A 24,306-nucleotide genomic window follows, 5' to 3' on the forward strand; every position below is an offset into this window, starting at 1 on the left:
TCTATAACGATGAGAGTTGTAACATACTTGTATATGTATAGGCTATGTATTTTTTTGGTATTTCTTAATGTTATATAGGACTGTTATTATTATTGTTAAGTTTTTAATTTGCTATAGTTAAGTGTGTGATGTGTTGTCTTGTGTATAAGCTAACTGGATGCCTTGAATTTCCCATGGGAATAATAAAGATCAATCAACCAATCAGTGTAGCGAATGACAATGATCCAACCATCCAATAAATTCCCATTGGATAAAATCAAGGCTGAATCCGAAATCCCATAGCCTACTTCCTATAGCCTAGGTGAAAATCTGTAGGCCTATATGTGACAAAAGAATCATGTCCGAATTCACAATAGACTGCTCATAAAAGAGTGGGCAAAAAATACCCAGATGACCTATACTTCTGGTGAGAATCTGAAGTTTGCATCTGATGAACATCCCATGAGGCCACTGGAGAGGATTTGTGAACGGCTCTGAGTGAAGCAACGCAAAGCAACGGACACTGGTCATGATAATGACAACATGCATGTCCTGATTACACACTGCATAGGCAAGTGGTTGTGAAGTAGGACTAGCCTATACCTTAAAAAAGTTACTACTCAAGAGAATATGCGATTTCGGACACAGCCCAAGTCTGTATATAGGCTACCCTACAAATTTATTCTTGTCAAGAAGCCATACATCACAATAGGGAAGAAATTACTGTTGCAACTTCTGTTTCATGCAGATTTTAAGCCCACTGGGAATGGGATTCCTTTGAAGTTTTACAAAATATGCATTATTCTTATTTACAAATAAAAGAGACTTTTTTTTATTAATTAAATTTATTTTATATTGCACAACTTTACCAAATAAATTGCATAAATAATAGACTATCCATGTTATCAGATTAAAATGAATAAATTCCTTTACCCTCTTTCCTAGGACCACACAATGTTTTACTACTGTTAGACTTGATACCGTGTTTCTCCTCTGGTTGTGTGTTAGTGGGAATGGGTACCCAGTGGGCATTTGATGTCAATTTAACATCAAAATGACATCAAACATTGATGTCAAAATTACGTCACAAAATAGGTCAAAAATGAAAGTCAATTTGACGTCAAAGTGACAACGTCAATTTGATGTCAAGATTTTGACCTCTGCCGATGTCATTTTGATGTTATTTTGATCATGCTTTGTATGCATTTGATGCCAATTCAACATTTATTTGACGTCAAGATGTCATCATGTTGACGTCATTTTAATGCTATTTTGATATCATACAATATCAAGCTTTGATATCAATTCAACATAAATGTGACATCAAACATTGATGTCAAAATTACATAAAATTATTGACATATTTTGATATCATTTCAATGCTAAGCATCACTCAATTCCAACCTAAATGTACAATGACTGACAACATACACATACTTTGAGATCTGATATGTTTATTTTATTTTTTTGAGCAGTGTAATGCAGTGGGGGGGGGGGGGCTGTGGGTCACTCAAGGGCTCTCAAATGCCTGTAAAAGGGAACAAGAGAACAAGAAAACAAGAAAGCAAACATTAAAATGGGGCCTGTCCATTAACATAACAAATGCTTAGTACCCATCAGTAGTAGGCTACTCTACAGTATATAGAAAACTAAAAGATAATCCACATTATAGCCTAATCACATGCAGTTGTCAGATGTGCACTACTAATTAGGGCTTTCAAATGATTAATCAATCGCATCCAAAATAAAAGCTTTTGTTTTTTGTTTACATAATATGTGATTGCACTGTATATATATATATATATATATATATATATACACACACACACACACACACATGCTTGTATATATTTAAGAAATATTTTCATGTTTATGCTGTATATAGATTTATATATAATTTAAATTATTTATAAATAACATTTTTTTATTAAATATACATGCATGTGTGTGTATATATATATATACACAAAATAATTATACACAGTGCATCCACATGTATTATGTAAACAAACTTTTATTTTGGATGTGATTAATCGTGATTAATCATTTGACAGCCCTAGTACTAATATATGATAATGGATCGAGTCAATTTTTGGTTAATTTGTGTTAACAGTGTCATATGTCAGGATCTCATTTCACTGCTAGTCATCAGTTCACATTTTGTGCGGAATTGTAGAATGTGAACATTCATTCAAAGCCAGACAGCAGTGATTTCAAAACATCACATTCGTCCAGGCTCTTCCCTATGTATGCGATTGATATCTTTTTTTTTCCATGGAGAATATTTTTCCCCCTATATCTTTCCAACATGTTTCGAAGGACCAGGTGTAGGGGTAAAATGAAGGGGAAGGGTAAAAAAAGAGAAATTGAATTGGGCCTAATCTACATTGTTTGCAGCAGCTCCTACCTTCCGGCGCCCAGTGCCCCCTCTTCTGTCCGGTGCAGCGAGCAAATGGTTGGCCGTAAGGCTACCAATGGAAGCTTCTGTGATGCCGGGTTGTTACTTCTAGATGGCACCTGAAAAAATGTAACAGCAATTGCCATTTATCTTGCACATACTGATCAAAATAAAAATCATGTAGAGAATAGAGCTATAGGTGGTGTAGGTGCACAAATAGAAAATATAATTACCTATTGCGACCTTATAAAGTTCAATTCTTCTGAAAGGCAGCTTGTCACCAGTCCCATCCATGTTCAGTATAGACATGAGGCTATTTGTGAGCACTCTGTAAATAAAAATGTGAATAAACAAAGTTATACATGCTGTACAGGAAGAAATGTGAAATAATGTCAGGGCTCACAAAATCGCTAGCCAGACGTCCCGGGCTATATTGTGTTTTCAGTAGGGCTACCAAAATACATAACTGTCCTGCCCAACAGGCTATCTGAAATAGTATGATCAAATTCCCCTAAACTTCTGCCTCGTTCCCCTAAATATATGTGATTAAGTGTAAACCACACAAATTCGTGTTCGCTTCGGTCTTGTTATAATCAGATTCAGCGTGTTCTTCATCTTCAATCCGCAGATCTGGGCGTATTCATTTAAGAGTATTAAATACATTTTAAGATATTAACCGCACAACTTCAGAGACTGACCTTTTCATCACAATGTTGATATTTTCCCACAGGGTAGCTGCACCAATTTGACATCGGAGCTGTCTGAAGGAATAATTTAGCAAATATGCAGAAATGTATATGAGGAACAAGAATATGTGAATAAGATATTGTATGTCTAATAATTGCATCTGTTAGCAAATGTTTGTTTTACTTTTTCATAGTAACCTACCATGAGTTTTCGTTTTTCCTCGCTGGTTAGCTGTCTGTTAAGCTGTTGAAGCGGAGTCGTTTTTGGAACTCTGAATGTCAGACCAAAGAGAGCAAGACATCATATTCTATACAAACAAAAAATTTGCATTAAAAAAAAAAATTCAATGCAGCAGCTATTTTTTGTTTAGAAGAACACACTTACTTTTCTCTTACATTGGGAAAGGAATATTTTTAGGACAGTAACGTTATATGGATACTACCATTGCAACTTACCTCTTATTCAAATCAGTGACAGATCTGGGGCTGGTAACGTTAAGTTACGCTGGAAAAAAAAAATTAAAACATTTCACATGCTTAGGATATCATTTTACTATCATTGTTAATTTGTCATCTCTAACGTTAGCCTTGTAACGGGCTAAAGCTTGAAATGTCCACTTTTAAACCAACAAATTCGAATCGACAGTAAATATCGTCGCCGGTCGGTTTGGCCCCAGAAAACCAGTAAAATCGACATTTTTCCACACACACACACACACACACACACACACACACACACACACACACACACACACACACACACACTTTTAAAATCATACGATGGCAGACAGGAAGACACTTCTTCCATACCAGAATGTCAACGTTACAGTTAAGCTAATCTCCGGTTAAATTAGCAAGCTAACTCGCTCAGGTAAAGGGCAAGGCTGTGGAATTATTCGACATATTTCTGACAATTACACCCAATCAGATTAAGTAGCCTATGTATAAGATGGTGTATTAACATAATAACAACAATAGCATATGCTAGCTGGTTACTTACCAAGAGTTGAAAGAGGAGTATTTTTTAAAATTGAAATCGACGATCTCTCTGGCAGTGAGCAGACGTGTGAGTGAGGGCGGTTATGCAAATCTTCTACTTTTCCGCGCGATATGACCAGGATGTGACGTCTTTTTGTAGTCAATTTGTAGTCGATGATGATCATTTTAAAAATCAGCTTCAATGTCAGATTAAATTGACCTTTTATAGTATATGCAATTATAGTGTCTGCTGTCATTTTAATCAAGAACTGAATTAAACTAGCTAGGATTTAAATAAAATAAAAATGCAAAATACATAGACCTACAACTTTCAAGATCGGTCTTTTAGATGTTGAAAATTAGTCGCATTGATTTACAGTGAGTAATAAATATACTTTTTCAGACATCGTTTTGATATACATTTCACATCAAATTGACGTTTTAATTCCTGACATCAAATCAACATCGATTTAATGTCAATGATATTGACCTGAGATGTAGGGACAAGAAAAAACATGTCGGATTGATACCTTTGTTTGGCCTCTTTACAACCACAAGGTAATAATTACAAAATATAATGAAAATATTCATATTCATGCATGTTATACATGGTGGTCAAAATCTTGACTATTTGTTGATGTCAAATTGACGTCAAGGTGCCCGCTGGGTAGCTATGTATGTGAGTGTGATTGTGTGTGTGTGTATCGTTCGTGCATCAAGATGGCGGTGGCTCCTGACAGCAGAGTGCTCTCCTACAGTGTTTATAAATGGAGCTCATACTCCTCTACATATTTACCCGAGTGAGTAACGCAAATTAAATACTCCCGTTAAGACTATTATGCTCTTAAATATACAAACACAGATCATAACTCTGTAATTGTAATCAAATCCATTGTTTAATCCATCTAACAAACGGGCTGGCCTACAGTAGACGGGTGCTACATAAGTTAAATATAACAGCCGCAAATGTATTAGCTGCAAACAATACAACAAACGGATTTTCTAAACTTAAAGATTAATTTGCATTTAGATGCGCAAAAGTGCAGAAAGGGCTCTAAATGTATGTAAATGTGCAGAAGTGACAGTCATTTTAGCATGCTAGGCTAGTGTGAAGCAGCTCATATGATGCAAAAACACGCCTTCAAGACAGATAATGTGTTTTATTATACATGTCTTTATACCGATTGTGATGCTCTTTTAAGAACCTGGCAGATATCTTTCTGCGTAGTTACGTTATTTGTTATTTATCCTTAAAATATTAATCAGAACTGCAGTAGTAGCCGGTTAGCTACATGGCTAACTTTGTTCAATGTTACTAGTGAACTGTTTTCAGAAGTAAACAAACCGCAAATCGCTGGAAGCAGTTTTAATTGTTTCATTTTTCTTTAATGTTACCTAAAAATATCAGGTCGAAATGCATCTTAATTAACGTTAGACTGCATAAAATTATTTGGTGGCTAATGCCAAATTGTGGGAATATGACACTGATAGTCACAGACTATTTTTATCCCCTCTTTTAATCTTCTTCTGTTACTGTTAATCTACATTATGAAAAAAAAAAACTTTTCTGGCAAACTGTTTTGCTACCGATTCCGAATATGCTGCTATTTCTTGCTGAGGCAGAGTTTCGAGCAGTCTATGAATAGCGGTTTTGAAACAGTCAATGAGTTTGTTGTTTTTTGCGGTCTAACATATAATATATGCATGCAATTTTTTGTATTGGGAAATAGAGCATTTGTTTTACCTCACTTCTATATAATCTATGTGTTAAATGTGACAGCTGGAGGCAAATGTGCTGTAGGCTGACATAAACATGCGTTTATTGCTTTAGTCAGTGGTGGAGCATCTTGTTGTGACACCTGTGTACCCTTACCAATTTTGTTTTTGTTCATCTCAAGCTTGTATGCTTTATGAACTTTATCCAGCAAGCAGAACTGTGTTGGACTTGCAGTGTTTTTCCTGGGTCAAAAAGGGTCTTCAGTGGTGGTGGACGAACACGGTCATCCACACACAGTACAAAGTATTGCTCCAGCTGCAAGGTTTCTCTGAATAATGCAGATATATGCATATACAGCTGGCCAATGAGATAGGCCTATCTGTAATCTGGATCTGTATAAAGGTATTCATTGTGAGAAACGATGAGAATGGCACACTTGGCATTACTCGAGGATCGGCGAGAGTGCCCTGCAAACAGCTGCAAGTTTGACGAGGAATTTAATAATTTTAATAAAGGCTGTAAGGAAAGCCCTTGTATGAAGATTGTTTGGCCTTTTTATGCAAATGAGTAACCTTGTGCACACGGCCACTCATTTATAATACTCTAAATCCACTAGCAGAACGATTTTAAGAACAAATTCATGTTCGAACGTGTGTGAGAAGTTCTCCTGTGTGTACAAATTTGAAATAATTCACGCAGTTAAGACCCACTTGTGTGAACAACAAAGTAACACATTACATGGAAAAAGTGGCAGGTCTATTATTTTGCATTCATACTCCAAAAATTAATGTGGTGTTTAATTCATCGGCTTTCGAATGTTTGCTTGCAGAAATATATTAGTGGATAAACCTAACGATCAGTCTTCCAGGTGGTCATCTGAGAGCAACTACCCTCCACAGGTAAATTCTGCTCCTCCTTTCTCCTTTTCAGTGTTAACCTTTGCTAGATAATAGTTGTTCTCTTCGAAGTTTTAGGTTTTGAGAATACTCTGCAGTCTGCAGACATTTACATGATGTTTTGAGACAATTACATGATGGAAATTCTTAATAATAATAATAATATTTTTTATTTATAAAGTGACATTCCCACACTCAAAGCTACAGTTAAAAGTAATTTTAAGATTCAAAAGTACAAATAATAAAAATATATTAAATGTATGATAATAATATTAATAGTAATAATAAAAAATATATATTTTTAAAAGGTCTCTGCCTTAATGAGAATTGGCTTTAGCTTTAGAGACATGTTGCTCACTGTGTTCAAAGTTGTTCATTTTTTTTAATGCCTGGTTATGTTGAAATTTTCATTCGTTGACACTGTGACTTGCTTTCATCTTTTTTTTTGGAAAGAGGAGGCCTCCTCTCTTTGCTGGCCTTGTTACTCAGACCATGCAGCGCAGACAGACTTGTGGTTAAGCAATAAGGAAATCGAAAGTGCATGTTGGCGGTACAGTAGCACGTGCCCTCAACTTTAAACCGCAAAGGCTTGTGTTTTCTTTATGTCCTTCCACTCTCATCCTTTCGCTTAAAAAGTACAGTCACCCTGTCAGAACTTACAGTTCCTGTCATTATCCTTTTTTTTTTAAATACTGCTGCATTTGACCACTCTACATGTTGTAAATCACTGCAGAAAGTTCAATCAATGTTTCATCTGATCTGTGAAATGTTCTGAATGTTTTTACTGAGCTCTTAGTGCAGTTGACCATCAGTGTTGGTGGATAGAATAACTCCGTCAATATGTGTGAAATATTATTCCCATCTACAATGACAGTAGCCCACTCAGTTTTAGGGTCTATGCAAGGTCTGTTTGTTCTGAGCAATACTTTGCAAGCTGTGATTGTGGGGTGTTTTGTCATGTTTGTCTATTGTCTACAGTTGATTGAATTGTTTTCATGAGGGCACCATGAGTAATAGAGCCCCTCCTGTTCACCTGCATCTAAAGAGGGTGTTGGCACTTGTGGTCCCTGGCCATCAAGAAACAAAAACACAAGAACAAAACTTCTGTTCTGTAATTTCAACAGAAGCGAGCCATATTCATCAAAAACTGAGCCAAAGGGCTTTTCAAACAAGAAAATATGTAGAGTTGGACTTTATTTTGTCTAGGGATGCACTGATATCAAAATTTTGCCCAATATCAATAACCGATAATTAGCTGAAAACCAATATGTTGGCCGATATTTATAAATCCAAATTTTCATATAATTTTTGAGAGCCTGATTACAAAACCATTAATTTTATGTAGCCAATATGACAGACTTTTTCTGACAAATTGTTTCACTTAACTGTATTTTCCTTTCTTGAAGTGATTCCAAATAATATTTAGAGAAATTCAAAACTATCTTGGCGAACAGTGCGTGTCTGAAGCTGAAGAAAATAGTTCATTATTTATCAGCTTTAATATAACAGGCAAATTTTCTTATCGGGCCGATAACAGTAATGTTAAAAATGAACATATATCGGTACCGATACCGATATTGAGACCGATATATCATGCATCCCTAATTTTGGCCATTGAGAATTGATTGGATGGTTGGATTGTAGTGGTTTACTATTGCTGTGATGTCATGTGAGTGACAGGTTGTCCCGCCCTCGGGCTGAGAAATAAGACACTGCAACAGGGAGAGGATGGTATTTTGATTTAATGATTATGATATGAATGTAGTAATGTTCACATATAAATAATTTATAAGTACTGTAATATTTCATTAAAAAAAATAAGGATTTTTGACATGTCATGTCAACATTTATAAGAAAATTAGGTAAGCATCTGCAATGTATTGGTAGTTAGTCAGTTATTTCTTCTGTGTAACAATTTGTTTCTAGAATTTTCCACCCAAAATGGAAAGTGTAATTGTAATATTGTAATATTACAAATTGTTAATTGTAATTTATTCCTGTGGTGAAAAGGCTGAATTTTCATCAGCCTTGTTACTCCAGTCTACAGTGTCACATGATCGTTCAGAAATCATTCTTAAATGCTGATTTGCTGCTCAAGAAATGCTTATTATTATTGTCAATGATAAAAACAATTGCGCTGCTTAATTATTGTGGAAAATGTGATACAATTTTAAGTGAATAGAACGTTCAAAAGAACAGTGTTTATTTGAAATAGAAATATTTTGTAACAGTAGAAATGTCTTAATACTCACGCTAATGTGTCTTCGTTGAATAAAACGTATTAATTTCTTTAAAAAAATCGTACTGACCCCAAACGGTTATGTATGATAGTTTGTCTTTCATTTCAAAACACACGGATGTGTGTATGATGCTAGAAATAGGTCTAGATTTGCTGTTGTGTTAAAGGTAACATTTTTTAATTATTATGTTTACAGGTAGTATTGATTGTTATAGCTAGAACATTTTGGTTTGGAATTGCTTTGATATAATAATTTATTTTTCTGCTACTCAGTACTTGATCTTAAAACTGGAGAGACCAGCTATCGTTCTTAGCATCACCTATGGCAAATATGAAAAAACTCATGTGTGCAACCTGAAGAAATTCAAGGTGTTTGGAGGCATGAGTGAAGAAAACATGACAGAACTCTTGTCTAGGTGAGTCCGGATGGAAAATGTTAATTGTCAGGCTAATCTTTATGTCAGATAAGCTTTACAGACTCGTAGCCTTTCGAACATCTTTAGTGGGTGACCAGATATATAGTTCATTTAGTAATAATGGGGCATCAGATCGCAAACATTTTATAAAATGGCCTATAGTGTCTCTTGAGACGTGAGTAACGTGTGGGGAAATGGCTTCTTGTGATCTCATGTGATCATTCACTGTCTTTCTCATCTAATCCTAGTGGCCTTAAGAATGACTTCAACAAGGAGACATTCACGCTAAAGCACAAGATTGATGAGCAGATGTTTCCCTGCAGGTTCATTAAAATAGGTGAGCGTTTACCGCCAAAGCAAGCTTAAGTATGGTGACCTCTAGTCTTGTGATGACACATTTAGGGGAAAGATTAGTCATTGCACAATTTTAGAGGAAGGCAATGAGTGATTGAATGACTCTGCAAATCTTAGATGGAACAAACAAGTGTTTGTGTGTACTCTTTTGACAAAGATTTCAATGTCTGAAACAGAAATTGAGGGTGGGAAATTTGAAATCAAATTTTTTTTGAAGCAAGGTACCTGCTGTAAACTGCAGTTTGTCATCACATGCCTGAATGTCTTCTCTTGATACAGTGCCTCTGATGTCATGGGGTCCCAGTTTTAACTTCAGCATCTGGTATATTGAGTTACATGGCATTGAAGAACCAGACGTTGTCCAGCCCTGCCTTAACTGGTATAGTAAGGTGAGGTGTCGAGATATTCACCTGCTCTTTCAGGGTCAATCTCACAAAGAAATGTTAGGATCATATTTTACCCCATTTTTTTAATCAAAATGAACAAAATTTGAATAGTCAATGCATCATCAATCCTTCCAAAGTGTGTTTTTGTCTTACCCCTGATTCATTATGGCTGTTTATTTTTTAAACCGCAGCGTTGTTCCAGTAGGGGAAACATTCTTGTTTTAAAACACACCATTTGCACAGGAAGTTTTACACAATATTAAACATGGATTGAAGGCATGTTACAGTGTTTTTTCTTCTTCTTTTTTTCTGGACAGTACCGTGAACAGGAGGCCATCCGCCTGTGCCTGAAACACTTCCGGCAACACAATTACACAGAAGCCTTCGAGTCTCTGCAGAAGAAAACCCGGATCGCTCTGGAGCACCCCATGCTCACGCACCTTCACGAGCGGCTGGTCCTCAGAGGAGACTTTGACGCCTGCGAGGAGCTCATAGACAAAGCTGTGAGAGGTACCCCACCCAGTGTTTCATCATATGGATACGTGCCATATTCATTAAATAGGGAATGTGGGCATGTTGGTTCACTGTAGGGGAACAGAATTGTTCTGGATTATGATCGTGTTATATGGCCAGCCAAATCAAAGAGTCAAAAAAAAATCTGCTCTCAAAGGTTCTGTTATAAGGGTTTTAACTAAGTTATATTTCTAATATGCCATACTTTCACTGTTACAGAAGTTCTGATGTCAAAGAAATGTGACTTTCAATTTAAGAAATTCAATTTAGCTAACCCAAAGCTTTAGTTCCTCGTACTCTCACTATTTGAATAGTGATTTATTTACTGTAGTGTATTGTTTTACACATACTCCCACCTTAACTAATAGAGATGGGAATCTCTTGGCATCCCACGATTCAATGCTAAAACGATTATTGATGCATCTTTTTTTGTGTGTGACTCCTTTGTACTTTTAAAGCAAAGTTTTTATAATACACACTGTGATTGTGGAGGGCAGTACATAAAACCTATGTGTAACAGATCTGTTTACAGCATATTTAAAAAAATACTGAAAGGAGCTCTCATACTAAAATAGAAAAAAGGTCACAATGAAAGTATGCAAATTTTCCATATTTTCCCTTTGAACGAAGAGGGTGTCGTTCGGATTTTGCGCTCAGCCATCATGCATCTCTGTTATGCGCAGATTGCACACACCACAGACTGGCCGGGCACTACACTTCAAAGTTACGCCTTTTTTACGTTTTGTCAATATTACGTTATTAGAAAAAACATTTTTTTTTTTAATTTTTTCGAAAATCGATTTTTGACATTTGTGAATTGATACAGAATCGTCCACGTCCGCATCACGATGCTGCATCTAACGATCGAAAATTCCCCACCCCTATTAACTAATATTTGCAGTGGCAATCGATGGGTTTTGATTTCCAGCAAATGTATGAAATCTTTGGATAAAGTCTACCAAATGCGTACATGACATGCAAGTGTAATTAACACAATGAGTCATAATGACCAACTTGCTGCTTTTTGTCAGAAACCTGTGGGTGGTGTCACACAAGCACAGTTTAGATCTTTACTTCTCATAACAGTGGTGGTCATATGTCAGTAATGTGCAACATAAAAGTTTACCTGGCTATGATTCGGAAGAATGTGTGTCCGCAGAGCACCTTTTAAGTAACTGAATAAATGCTGAGTATTTTGCTTTGAAAATGGTTTGTGCTACCAATAAGAAAGTCTGGTACTCATTGGCAGGGATCTAAATTAACTGGAGGTTGTGAGTCTTTTGTTACCTTGCTTTTATATTCTCTCTGTCACTCATTTTGATAGAAATCGCCAACTTTCATTGACAGTAAATGACTTGAAGCAGAGATTATATTACACAGAAACAGTTCACAGTTTTTATTTTGAATGGGAGAAAGTGCAACGCACCAAATGGTGTCTCTTGCAAAGGAAGTCCTGCCTTCCAAAAAGGCCAATTATCAGTCTTTTATGCCTATGTATGTCCATGATACAGTTTAGGTTTAGTTGTTGGTCTTGTATGTCTGAAATCGCAGTCCAGTGGAGTAGCAAATATAGCCGCTGAGTAAACTTCAAGATGCTTTGCTGAAAATGATTGAATTAAATTCACTCTACAGACAAAACAAATAGTCTCTCCTAAAGTCATTGGTTGATCCAATGTTGCTGTTGTCAGGCTAGTCAAGAATGAACAAAGAAGTGTTTACAGATTTTTGGGAAGAATCAACATATTAGGATGGGATAGAAGAAAATATTTGACACACTTTAATTTAGATCTTTTATTCACAGTAGCCTTTTTCATTTTACACGTTCTTTTAGTGGTCAAAGTCTAAATTACGGTAATTAGAACCTAATGAACGCTTGTTTCTCTTTCAGGTAGCTTACATTAGCAAATTAAAGTGCTTTTTATTTGTTCTTTTCCAGATGGTTTGTTTAATCAGTACATCAGCCAGCAGGATTATAAGCCCCGCTGGAGTCAGATCATCCCCAAATGTAACAAAGGTATGACAGCAGGCTACTGAACACACAAGTGACGGCCTCTTGCTCCGAATCTGAACGCTAGACTCCAGGGAATCCATGTCTGCTGTATTAAATGGCTTAAGGGGTGTATTGATATTCAATATCTTCCATGTTCTTGCTTTTTTCCTGTGTCTTGTTCCCGACACACACTTGTTTCACTTTCATTCTTTCTCGTTCTCTCGGATTAGGTGATGGTGATGATAACAGGCCAGGCATGAGAGGAGGTCATCAGATGGTCATTGATGTTCAGACAGGTATATCTTACGTCAGGTGTTTTATTTGCAAAGTTTCTGATTGGCTGGTTATTGCAGTGCTATTTAGCTTGTCCTGTCTTGCTTGTAATGGAATGCCAGGTAAGACTGCATTTCACCCCATAATAATGAGTTAAGAGCTGTTTTGAATGTGCGTGTGAGTCTTTGAGCTTGTTGTTAGAGGAACAATCGATCCCACAGCCCTCATATGGCCCTGTGCGTTCAGCCTGACCTCAAGTAACCCGCTCTACCGCTGAGCTGATGCTCAATAGCTCAAACAACTGTCTCTGCTTATCACCATGGCGACATCAGCCTTTCAACCTTAGCTCACAGCTGCTTCTCAAGAATATTAGGATTTATAGCAGCTTAAAAAAAAATACCATAATAGTTTTAATCCTTTAGTTTCATATTGAAACTCACCGACACTTTGTATTTGTTTTTAATTTGTCTTTGCCTCTTTGTCTGACAGAAACAGTTTATCTGTTCGGTGGCTGGGATGGAACGCAGGACTTGGCTGATTTTTGGGCATACAGTGTAAAGGAGAATCAATGGGCCTGCATATCCAGGGATACAGAGAAAGAGGTAAGAGAGAAAGTGAAAGAGGATTTTTTTTTTCAATTATGACTCAGCTGCTGAATGGCACAGAAATACCCTTGACGTTTCATGTCATTTAAGTTTCACATACTGTGTTATCTGTGCAAAGTGTGTTGATGGCTGCGTGCTTGTTCATCGGTAGGTTACTTTGATTGGTATTTTTGACTCATAGTTGGAATAGCTTGTGGATGAGCAAAAGAATGATGTGACTGTATTTCACTGGATCATCATTTAATGAAAAATATGTAGATTGATGGCCTCAATGGTGATGGAGGCTTATGTGACCAAGAACCGCCAAGGACCCAAAGATTTGATAACATGGACTTATTTCTGGGGATGCACGACTGCATGTTATTGGGTTTTGGCCAATTTTCGATTGCGATAATTTCAAACTAATTTGGCCCGAGACCGATGTATTTGTATTTTTTAAGTGCAGAAAATTTGTATTAAAGCTTTTTTTAAAGTGCTCAGTAAGGAGCAGTGAGTAATGCCCTCTGTTTTTTTTCTCAGAATTTACTCTCTCATGTTGTTTTAAACCCAAATAAATTTCTATCTTCTTTTGAAAATAAATGTTATTTGGAAGAATGTGGTTAACCAAACAGTTGCTGTACTCCAGTGACTTCCATGTTATATTTAAGCACTATGATTTTTCTTCAAAAGCAGATCGTGGAGACATTTTAATCGTCCACGATCAAAAACCGTGATTATCGCACATCCCTGGTCGAAGTTTAAGTTGCTGTCGCTCATGCTTCGTTCATTCACGGTCGTCACGTGCACATAGCAAACACGCCACGCTATCGCCAAGGCTCATCGGCAGTAATTTTCATATCTACCGATGATGATCATTAAGCTTTTATCAGCGGATACCGATGTTTTCCTGATATCATCGTGCATCCCTACTAATTTTGGATAATCCAGTGACTAGTTCTTTCTCAGAAATGCCCATAATCGTATCCTAGTACCTTGTGAAAACTTCATTCTCTGATGAGCGGCTTTCGCACCTGGTAGTTATAGGAACTAGCCACCAGGGCAGTCCCCTGAGAACTAAAGGTTTCCCTAGAACCATTTTCCTGGTAGCATTCACACCACCAGTTGGAACTTACGTCCAGAAGGCAGTCCTAGAACTAAAATCTTTCTCAGTTCATACAGTGTGTACACAAAAAGCAGGTTCTTCCACCATAGTTTTTAGGAACCAGGAAAAGGTTCCTCTGGTGCAAAAGCCCCTATGGACAGATAAAAAGCTTGAAATAGGGTTTCAATTCAATTGTACGATTTTGAAAGAACTCCCTTTTTGTGTGCAATAGGCATCACGGTATAGACTAGGTTGTCTGAGTTTGGGTGTAAGGGGTGAAAACTATAAAGTTATGATGCATTTCTTTTAGAATGGACCCAGTGCGCGCTCGTGCCACAAGATGTGCATCGACTCTCAGCGGAGGCAGATCTATACTCTGGGCCGTTATTTGGACTCCTCTGTCAGAAACAGCAAGTCCCTGAAAAGTGACTTCTACTGCTATGACATTGATGCCAACACGTGGACCCTCCTGAGCGAGGACACGTCCGCTGATGGAGGACCCAAACTTGTGTTTGACCACCAGGTACACATTTTAAATGATTTATGCTCGCAGACCACCAGGAGTCTCCCTTTTACAGATCTATGATGAATAGTTCAGTATCTCTCAGAAAGTTGAACAAAGCTTCTGTCTTTCTCTCTCTCTCTCTCAGATGTGCATGGACTCTGAGAAGCACATGATCTACACTTTTGGTGGTCGGATTCTGACGTGTAACGGGAGCGTGGATGATGGCAGGACGTCAGAACCTCAGTTCAGCGGGCTTTACGCGTTTCACTGTCAAGCTGCTAGCTGGAGTCTGCTCAGAGAAGACTCATGTAACGCAGGGCCAGAGGACATCCAGTCCCGCATCGGACACTGCATGCTTTTCCACACGGTTCGTCTCCTTAGTAACGACTCATAAAGTGCTCTGAGCTGCAATACAGATATTTTACACGTTGACCTCAAATTTTTGGATTGATTTCATTTTTAATATATATTAGTTTAATTCCCTAAAAGAAATGTTTAGAATTTATGGGTGCTTTTGTCAATTTTGATGTGACAGTTTCGTTTCTCTCTCCCACAGAGAAATCGCTGCCTGTACGTTTTTGGAGGTCAGAGGTCCAAAACATACTTGAATGATTTCTTCAGTTACGACGTTGACGGTGATCATGTGGAGATCATCTCAGATGGCACCAAGAAGGACTCAGGCATGGGTATGATGTCATTACATTTACATTTGTTCATTTATCCAAAGCGACTTTCAAATGCTGTATATATCAGAGGTCGCACGCTGGAGCAACTATGGGTTAAGTGTCTTGCTCAGGGACACATTGGTATTTCTCAGTGGATTCGAACCTGGGTCTCTCACACCAAAGGCTAGTGTCTTATCCACTGCGCCATCACCACCCCACTCAATACAGTTAGCTAATGCGCCATCATTAGAAAACTGTAAATTTGTATATATAAAAAAAATACTGTCTGGGATTTCTAAGATTTTTTTTTTATCGTACTGTAAGAATGACTCTTACAAAGCTGTGCCCTGTAAAGAAACTCCTTATAAGGAGAGTATAGGAATCTTGAGCATGAAGGTGACATCATTTTCAGAAATAGAGTTGAATCAGGTGGGGATTATGTCACTGCGGCGGCCTGCTACACGCATCGGTAGCGAACATGTGATCTATTGCAGCCCTACTGTTAAACAGCTAAATCAACTTGACATCATCTTGTCTTCCTGATACTGATACACACAGATCTGCTGGTCTGGATGATGGTGATGAACGTTTCTTGTGAGGACTGTCATGATGATTGGTGAATGTTGCAGCAAATTCCTGAGCAGTGAGAACATGCTGCTCTACAAAGAACACACGTTCTGCCACTCATCAAGATTTTCGCCTCTGAAGAGTCTGCGTAAAATACACATTTTAATATTTAAAGCCTTCTGTAGTAGACCAGATATTTGCAGCCCTAGATGCACACTAGTTACTTAAAAAAAAATCAGTGGTTGCAGGCACAAACCTAGGGTTTTCAAGGTAGTTACTAGTGTGTTTCTAAGTGGTAAGTAATTTGGATAGTTGTTAGGTGGTTGCTTACTGAACCACGTCTCTATGATATTCTGGTCCCTGCAAAAGGTCACAGAACGCTCCCTGCTTGATTATAAGGGCTTTTCTGTATTGTTAAGTAATGGCTTAATATAACAGCACCCCTCTCTTCAAGGTGAATTTGAGGAAGCTTTTTGTGCAGAAACACAGCAGTGTTATTGTTGAAACTAAAACTAGAAAAAAAAATTACAAATTAAAATAAATATTACGTGAAAAACTTAAACGGAAATGATAAATGTTAACCGAAAATATAAACATTGAAGCTCTTTAAAAATATTACACACTGTATTGTATATAAATAATAAAAAAGCTCATATATAAGAAACATACGTGAAAGCATGTCTTCTCAGCGTCCGCCCTCTGTTGGCACAAAACAACATTTAACAATACCGATTTGATTAAGTTCTAAGAACTTTGACTTCTGGAGAACTGAGTAAGTTCTTAGAAAATACTTATGCGCCTCTGCACTTGCGGTGATTAACTTACCTAACACGCATTGACGTCAGCTACGCACTTGCACACACAATCAATTCTTCTAACAAAGCAGACATTGTAAAACGTCTCTTCACAGAAGAATTCGATGAGTTGACTGGTCGTAAATTCTGCACACCCACATAAAGTCCCTCAAATGTTTTCACTTTATCTATAATCAGTAATTATTGCATGATATTGTGTCAAGCTCAGAGGGAAATGCCGAACCGAACAGCCAGTTCACAGAGAAGAGAGACTCCGAAGGTGGATGACTGTGAGAGCTCTGTGAAGCCTGAGAGAGATTGTGCAGACACAGGCCTGTGACACACTTCCTGTTCCCATAAACAGATTGTGTAAAATCTCAATGGGCAACTTGACGCAGTGAGAGAGTATAAAAAGATCTCTGTGTTCTCTCTGTTATCGCGTTAGAGAGAGATGTGTGTGCGACGAGGACAGGGGGTGACAGAAAGAGAACGAGCTAGAAAGGCTGCAGAGAGGGACCAAAATAAGACTGAACAGAATACAATTTACCAGGAAGGAAACAGTGAGCCCGAACAGAACGCTCACAACCACAGCTTAAAAGAGTAGTTCACCCCCCCCCCCCCCCAAAAAAAAAATGTGTCATGTAGTTCCAAACAGGAGTGAAGTTTTCTTTTGGGTATATAAAAAAAGAATGAATAAATTAGAATCACAGGCCAATTCATAGATTAAAATGGTCTGTGACATTATCATTACTCGTGAATAAATAATGGGGCATGACATCGATTTGGTTTGAAACTTGAGATTAGAGGCTGTGTGGATACAAGAGATGTGAAACTAACTGTTAAAAAAATCTGTTGGGCATCTGTGAGTTATACACATTTCAGCAAACATTATACACACATATTTGTCACAAAATGGGACGATTAGTATTAGTCAATCCGAATCAAGTATTATAGGGAGCTGTGCAATTTAATATTATTTGTAAACATAAATGTGTTATTTCCTTGTTTGTTAATATAATATTGCATTTTATTAATGCTTAATATTTCATAAATAGAATATTAACTTTAATGGAGAAAAAATGCTAAATATATTAAAAATATTTTCTATTTATTCATATTAAATTAAAAAAAATGGTTCATTCACTCACAAAACACAAATGCAGTATTATTTATAGTTTATATTATTAAAATGATAAATTATATTTTCCTTAATACTTTCATATTGACATAATAAATGTTATTAAACATTAATACTTGTCATTAAATATTTCATTAATGCAATTTCATCACTGATTTAAGAATAAAATAATATATATATATATATTTTATTTGCTCAACATTGGTGGAAATTTACAAGCATAACATGGTACCACTTGATGAGTTTGGCTGAAACCATAGAGAAAATAGCAGTGATTTACATGTTATCTACAAACCATTACACCAAGCTGCTATGTCATCGTGATTCGTGACACTGTAGCCTCTTTATACCATCTCTTAATGTTTTAAGTTTAAGTGTGTTTGTGTTGCAGTACCTATGACCGGGTTCACTCAGCGTGCCACCATCGACCCCGAGCTCAATGAGATCCACGTTTTGTCAGGACTCAGCAAAGACAAAGACAAACGCGAGGAGAATGTACGCAACTCCTTCTGGATCTACGACATTGCACGCAACAACTGGTGCGTGAGTTCTCGGACACGCTCTTCATCTGCGCAACATTGCATGCTAATGAGTAGACAAGACATGTGCTTGTACGCTGTGTCCCTGAGGACTGCCTGCATTGGTAATCCACAACGTGACTTCAGGCGCTTCAGATGCCATACACTTCTGCAAAGGAAGAAAATCTTCAGTAATGATGAGAGAACATGTTCTCTCCTTTCCTGATCTGTATTTTCTCTTTGCAGTGCATTAAAAAGGCAGCACTGAATGATGAGCGTATAAATAATGCCCGTCAAAGTATCATACAAAGACCGCTTATAAAAATTGTTCTCAGCTTGTATGCACACTCGCATGTATTGAATAAAGCCAGAGTGAAAATATAATTTCAAAGGCCAGACTGACCTTAAAGCAAGGGAGTTGGTGACTATCAAACAGGAACAGAATGTTCTCTGCTTGTGTGTGGGGCTGAACTCGTGTGCGTGTGTATGTGTGTTAAATGTACTTTGCACTTAAACGGGGGAGACAAAACCTTTGTTCTGTACAATAATTGGAAAAAAAAAAGGTTTGCTTACGGCATCTGAAAAATGTGTCTGTCGGTGATGTCATTTTGTTTATTTGACTTGATTTGGGTGGGTGCAATTGTGTACACTTTGCTAGGACAGTATGCACAGTTTAGTATGAAAGACTATCTGTGTGTTTGTGTGCAGGTCGTGTGTTTATAAGAATGACCAGGCGGTGAAAGAAAACCCCACTAAGGCCCTACAGGAAGAAGAACCTTGTCCTCGTTTTGCTCATCAGCTAGTCTATGACGAGTTGCACAAGGTAATGTTCATTTCATATTTACCATGGGTGTGGTAGCCAGATGATCTACATTAATGGTTACTGTGGTGGTGTGGTTTAGGATTAGCTGGTTAAAGATCTGACCTGATAACACAATGTAGGTTTCAACCCCAGCTAGCCTGGAGGAAGTCAACATAACCCTATCAACTTTCTTAATACTTAATAATAATAATAATATTCCTTGTCCTGTTGGTCTATCGTTTTTAGGTTGTTTTTTTTTGTTGTTGAATTTTGTGTTTTTCCAAACACTGTTTTATGTTCTTTCAAAGGTTTCTGCTGTAAAAATGTTTTCTCTATTATTATATTATATGAATTATATTATTTTTGTAATATAATCTTAAAAATACACATAAAATAAAACATGATATGGATATTACAATAGTAATTTAGTATTCTGTAGGCTTTCGAAAGCTTATTAATTACGAGCTCTTTAATTTAGACTGTTAACAACAAACTGTTTTGCTTTTCAAAAGAGACTCGTAATAATTGTGAATCACTGCCTGATTGTAAATTATTAGCAGCTTTCAAATGATTAGGTTGTGAATTATATAATATAAACTATAGACCAAATATATACATTTACTACTGCTGATAAAAACTAATAGCTAATTAATCAAAGCAGTGAGCAGTGGTTTGATACGATGATATGGTACACAGGTGCATTATCTTTTCGGTGGAAACCCAGGGAAGTCCAGCTCTCCTAAAATGCGATTGGATGATTTCTGGTCCTTAAAGCTGTGCCGCCCTTCCAAAGAATATCTGCTTCGACACTGCAAATACCTCATCCGCAAATACAGGTACAAACATACTTTTTATCTGAGTTCAAGAGTGTTTCAAAATGCCTCACCCTGGCTCTGAAGAGATATTCATTATTCCGAACTCACAGTTCTTGGTTAGAAATTGTGCTGTAGAATAATATTTTGGTAGTCTGTTCTCTAGTTTCTCTCTGTGTTTGAAGCCAAAGAAAACTGTCAGATATGCTAAGTTTCCAAATAGGAAAACCTCCAAATAAGCACTAGTAAAGTGTTTAGATAACTGTTCCATGTTAAACAGTTTGTGTCAATTGTTTTAAGACAGTATATGCACTTGCTCTGATCCTGCTCTATTCTGTGTGATCTAAATGTAAACCATCAGGACCAAGCTGTATTGTTATGTAATTGCAGTGTCATGCAGCACTGCAGTTAGTGATTAAGTTACAGTGGTATTTTTCCATCGGTGTATGTGATTCCTGCTCTCTTAGTGCCCTCTTGTGGCCATATTTGCTTAGTTAATAGAATAATAATGTACTTACTTAGGGAAATTTTGTTCTCATTTATTTCATGTTTGAGGTTTCAGAATTCCTAAGGCATTGTTAAACATGTTGTCATGTTTACATAGGCTTGTTGCCTTTTGTGTTTTTGCAGGTTTGAGGAGAAGGCTCAGACCGAGCCCTTGAATGCACTTAAATATCTACAGAATGATTTGTCTCTTACCGTGGACCACACTGACCCCGATGAGACAAAAGAGGTCAGGACCGCTGTAAAAAATGATTACATTTAATGCTTAAATGTCAGTTCACACCGATAAATATATTGGCGTCCAAGTGGAAGATATCTTTCTGTGTATTGTAAGCGTGTTCTGCAGGTGTGACTTGCCTCTCCGCAAGATGGATTCTGATTGGCTCACAATGTTTTTTATTATAACCTTTATTTAACCAGATTAAAATCTCTTTTACAGGAGTGTCCTGGAATTTTATCGTTCATCAGCTGGGAAATTATTATTATTTTTTTTCTGAAAGGGGTTGTTTCTCTGTGCCGTTATAGTTGTGGTGTGAATACTGCTATGTTTTATATTTAGAAAATGTTTTGAACTAAATCTTTATCTTCATAGTTATCGTCTTTAGTGTGAACTGACCTTTAGCGTGTTATTAACAAACAATAAACTTCTGCTATTGATTAATTAAGTATGTGCTCTTGCATGCATTTTAATAGGTGTTTTTAGTTAAAATTAAGCTGTCATGTAAGTGCTTTAGTCTTTAGTAAAATTGTACTGTCATAATGAGAGTGTTTCCTATATAAATGTGCTTTTTGTGTTTCTTTCCTGTAGTTCCAGCTCTTGCCCTCTGCTCTGTTCAAATCTAGCTCAGACTTCATTCCTCTAGGTGAGCGCTTTGTTTCAATTCATGAACATGATTGTCCCCCAGTCATGTACTACAAGTTGCTCAAATATATTTATTAGTGCTTTGATTCTTAATATTTCTTTTTTCTTTTCTTCATCACAGGCTTTTCAGATGTGGATCAGACATACGCCCAGCGCACTCAGTTGTTTGACACACTCGTCAATTTCTTCCCTGACAATATGACCCCACCCAAGGGTAACCTCGTTGACCTCATCACCCTGTAGCCACGCCCCATACATTAGACCACACCCCCAATAGACCTCTCAGACTCCTCCCACCAAAAACAGAAGTTATTTTTCTACATTTTCCACCCGAGGTGTGCCATGCCCACCTACTGTGTTTTCTCTTACAGATGTAATACCACCTAAACGTCACTGAGACTTATTTAATATACAGAAATATAATTTTCTACTCTGGAGTGGCAGGGTTGTTCTTTTTTCTTTTTTTTTTTTTAAAGGTGTCAGAATTAGGTTTAAATTTGCATATCTGCCAAATTGCGAACTGATTTGATTTTTTTTTTTTTTGCTCTATTTCAGTTTTATCTTTTAAATATTCTCTCAAACAGTTTGCAACATAGGTGAGTTATAAATCTAAGCAGTTTACATTATAATGAGGTGAATTTGATTTATGAACTGTGTGATCATCATGGGTTCCTTTCTGCCTTGTTATTTTAAATCACATTTTAATGGACAAACGTGCGCTGAGCCAGTGACGGCCTTAGGCAAAGATCAGAGCGCCCTCTAGAGTCAGTTCTGATTTGATTACACATTCAGATGAATTCTGAAGGAACTGTCCATTCAGTACTGGATATGAATACCGGCTTCCATCTAAACCTGCTGCTGCTATAGTTTGCCATGACATTAGTGCTTTCTTTGACTCTTTAATATATTCCATAGCTATTAATTGTCATCCACAATTCATACAAGGAATATAGTGATATGTCCGAGATGTAACGTACACAAGAAGTGTTTTCCATTCTGTATGTGTGTAGGAACGCAAATATTAGTAGCACATTCATGTATGGCAACACCTTGTACTTTATTACAGATTATTATACACTCGTATCCGTTTGCAAATGGATTTGCGAAACACTGCTGCAATTAGACAAACCGAAGACATGGATGAATTGAATTTTTGAAGTGTAGATTGCTGTTTACTTAAGGTTGTGGCTGCTTTTGTCCAAACTCAATGTAGTCCAGTTCACACTGCTGTGTTACATAGACTGTTCAGCGGACTGGTACCAACACAAAGGAGCCTTATTGGGACCACCGAAGACAGAAGAGACCCCTCACTATTTATTATTAATATAATTTCTTGGTGAACGTGAGCCCTGAATGTCATGTCTTATGTTCCGTCTTCCTCTATGATGTCATAGAGATTTTTGTATGTGCCCTTCATTCCGTATGAGCTTCCGGGTTGTTTGAAATCTTGGACCGATTGAAGTATGTTGGACAGTAGTCTTCCATATAGTTCCATGTGTCTCCATCCGTGCGTCTGGATAACTTGGTCTCCATTTGTGCAGTGTTAGTTTAACAGCAGTTGTTTTAGAATTGTTTGTGTCCCTGTGCACGAGGAGCAAGTGTTTGCCCAGCAAAAAAAAAGAATCCTGTAATTGGATCGCTCTTAAATTTGCTGTACTTTTGGCTTCACCCACGCAGAAACCAAAGGCTCAAAGAACCATGGGACAGCACATTGTTTCACCCTGCTGATTGTGTCCTCCCAAGTGGGATATCTCAATTCCCTGAACTCAGTATTAGCTGTAGTTTGACCCCTGTGAAGCGAGGCGGGCGTCTGTGTAGATGTACATACGGCGTACCAGAGTGTGGAAGTTTGACTTCTCTGTGATTGGCCCGTTTGTGAATTAGTTTTTCAGCACTTTTGGTTTCTTTTCTGGTGTGAAAGCAATTTGTAGCTAGTATTGTTTTTGTGCCGGGAAGAATTATGATTTTTTAATTTTTTTTTTAAAGAGGGGGAAAAAAATGAAATCATAGATACACGAGAGGATCGACACTTACAACCGGAGACCTTTTTGTTGCACTCGATGCCAAATACATTTTCTTGCTTTCGGTGTACATTTCTGCAGTGTCAGAGATGAAATGGCTCTTCTTTTCGTCTCTCCAGGAAATCGTCATCTCGGCGAGCGTCACTCTGCTCTTGAGCTAGGGCGCATTGAGATGTCAGCACTACACTGTGGCTCTCATGAATGTGTAGAACATATTAAAGAACTGCATTGTATGTAATGTACATAAAAAATAAAGATTGTATTTTGTTCAATTTTTCCTAAAAATCATCTTGGTCTTCCTTTAACATAGCGTTTAGGTTTTTTTTTTTAACCCCAAAATTTTAATTTGTTTTTCATTGTTAAATATATATTTACAATACTGTTCAAAAATGTGGGGTCAGTAAGTATTTTTTCAGAAAGAAAGTAATACCTTTATTCAGCAAGGTTGTATTAAAAAGCAGTAAAATTAGACAAACATCAAATTAAACCTCAAATAAATGCTGTTATTTTCTATCTAAAAACAACAACAACAAAAAAAATACCAAGCGGCTCAAAACGTTGACTATAACGGTAAGAAATATTTCTTGTGCTGCAAATCAAAGTACTT

The 24,306-nt window shown here is 37.1% G+C and overlaps 1 protein-coding gene and 2 long non-coding RNA genes across 5 annotated transcripts; 1 reads left to right on the forward strand and 2 right to left on the reverse strand.

Moving 5' to 3' along the window:
- Nucleotides 1-1,002: 1,002 nt before the first annotated feature.
- Nucleotides 1,003-4,708, reverse strand: LOC148965167 (uncharacterized). 2 transcript variants are annotated; one of them, XR_016149700.1, is made up of 7 exons: nt 4,064-4,708; nt 3,520-3,568; nt 3,266-3,335; nt 3,076-3,138; nt 2,611-2,705; nt 2,387-2,496; nt 1,003-1,507 (listed from the first exon to the last, which is right to left on the reverse strand). It is a non-coding gene; the product is annotated as an uncharacterized LOC148965167 (long non-coding RNA). The 2 variants fall into 2 exon arrangements; XR_016149699.1 differs by having other exon boundaries at nt 3,266-3,371.
- A 3-nt stretch (nt 4,709-4,711) lies between these two features.
- Nucleotides 4,712-23,984, forward strand: mkln1 (muskelin 1, intracellular mediator containing kelch motifs). Of its 2 annotated transcripts, XM_039668032.2 has the most exons (19): nt 4,712-4,841; nt 6,588-6,657; nt 9,167-9,309; nt 9,558-9,646; nt 9,943-10,052; nt 10,367-10,559; nt 12,499-12,576; nt 12,783-12,848; nt 13,315-13,427; nt 14,822-15,034; nt 15,162-15,383; nt 15,573-15,702; nt 18,572-18,719; nt 19,407-19,521; nt 20,197-20,336; nt 20,943-21,045; nt 21,625-21,679; nt 21,800-21,892; nt 22,234-23,984. In XM_039668032.2, the coding sequence occupies exons 1-19, from the start codon at nt 4,762-4,764 to the stop codon at nt 22,272-22,274; spliced, it is 2,202 nt and encodes a 733-aa protein (XP_039523966.1). In that variant the 5' UTR covers nt 4,712-4,761; the 3' UTR covers nt 22,275-23,984. The 2 variants fall into 2 exon arrangements, with proteins under 2 accessions (XP_039523966.1, XP_039523967.1); XM_039668033.2 differs by having other exon boundaries at nt 21,800-23,984.
- On the reverse strand, nt 15,211-17,645 carry LOC120476829 (uncharacterized). Its single transcript, XR_005622272.2, has 3 exons — nt 17,074-17,645; nt 16,918-16,947; nt 15,211-16,392 (listed from the first exon to the last, which is right to left on the reverse strand). It is a non-coding gene; the product is annotated as an uncharacterized LOC120476829 (long non-coding RNA).
- Nucleotides 23,985-24,306: the final 322 nt, after the last annotated feature.

The sequence above is a fragment of the Pimephales promelas genome, chromosome 24 (genome assembly GCF_988280905.1).
Source record: "Pimephales promelas chromosome 24, fPimPro1.hap1.1, whole genome shotgun sequence".
NCBI lineage: Eukaryota > Metazoa > Chordata > Actinopteri > Cypriniformes > Leuciscidae > Pimephales > Pimephales promelas.

Coding starts and splice junctions, on each gene's coding strand:
- mkln1 (XM_039668032.2), top strand. CDS start 4,762: ATGGCGGTGGCTCCTGACAGCAGAGTGCTCTCCTACAGTGTTTATAAA. Junction 6,658..9,166: donor AGAGCAACTACCCTCCACAG/GTAAATTCTGCT, acceptor TCTGCTACTCAG/TACTTGATCTTAAAACTGGA. Junction 20,337..20,942: donor TACCTCATCCGCAAATACAG/GTACAAACATAC, acceptor GTGTTTTTGCAG/GTTTGAGGAGAAGGCTCAGA.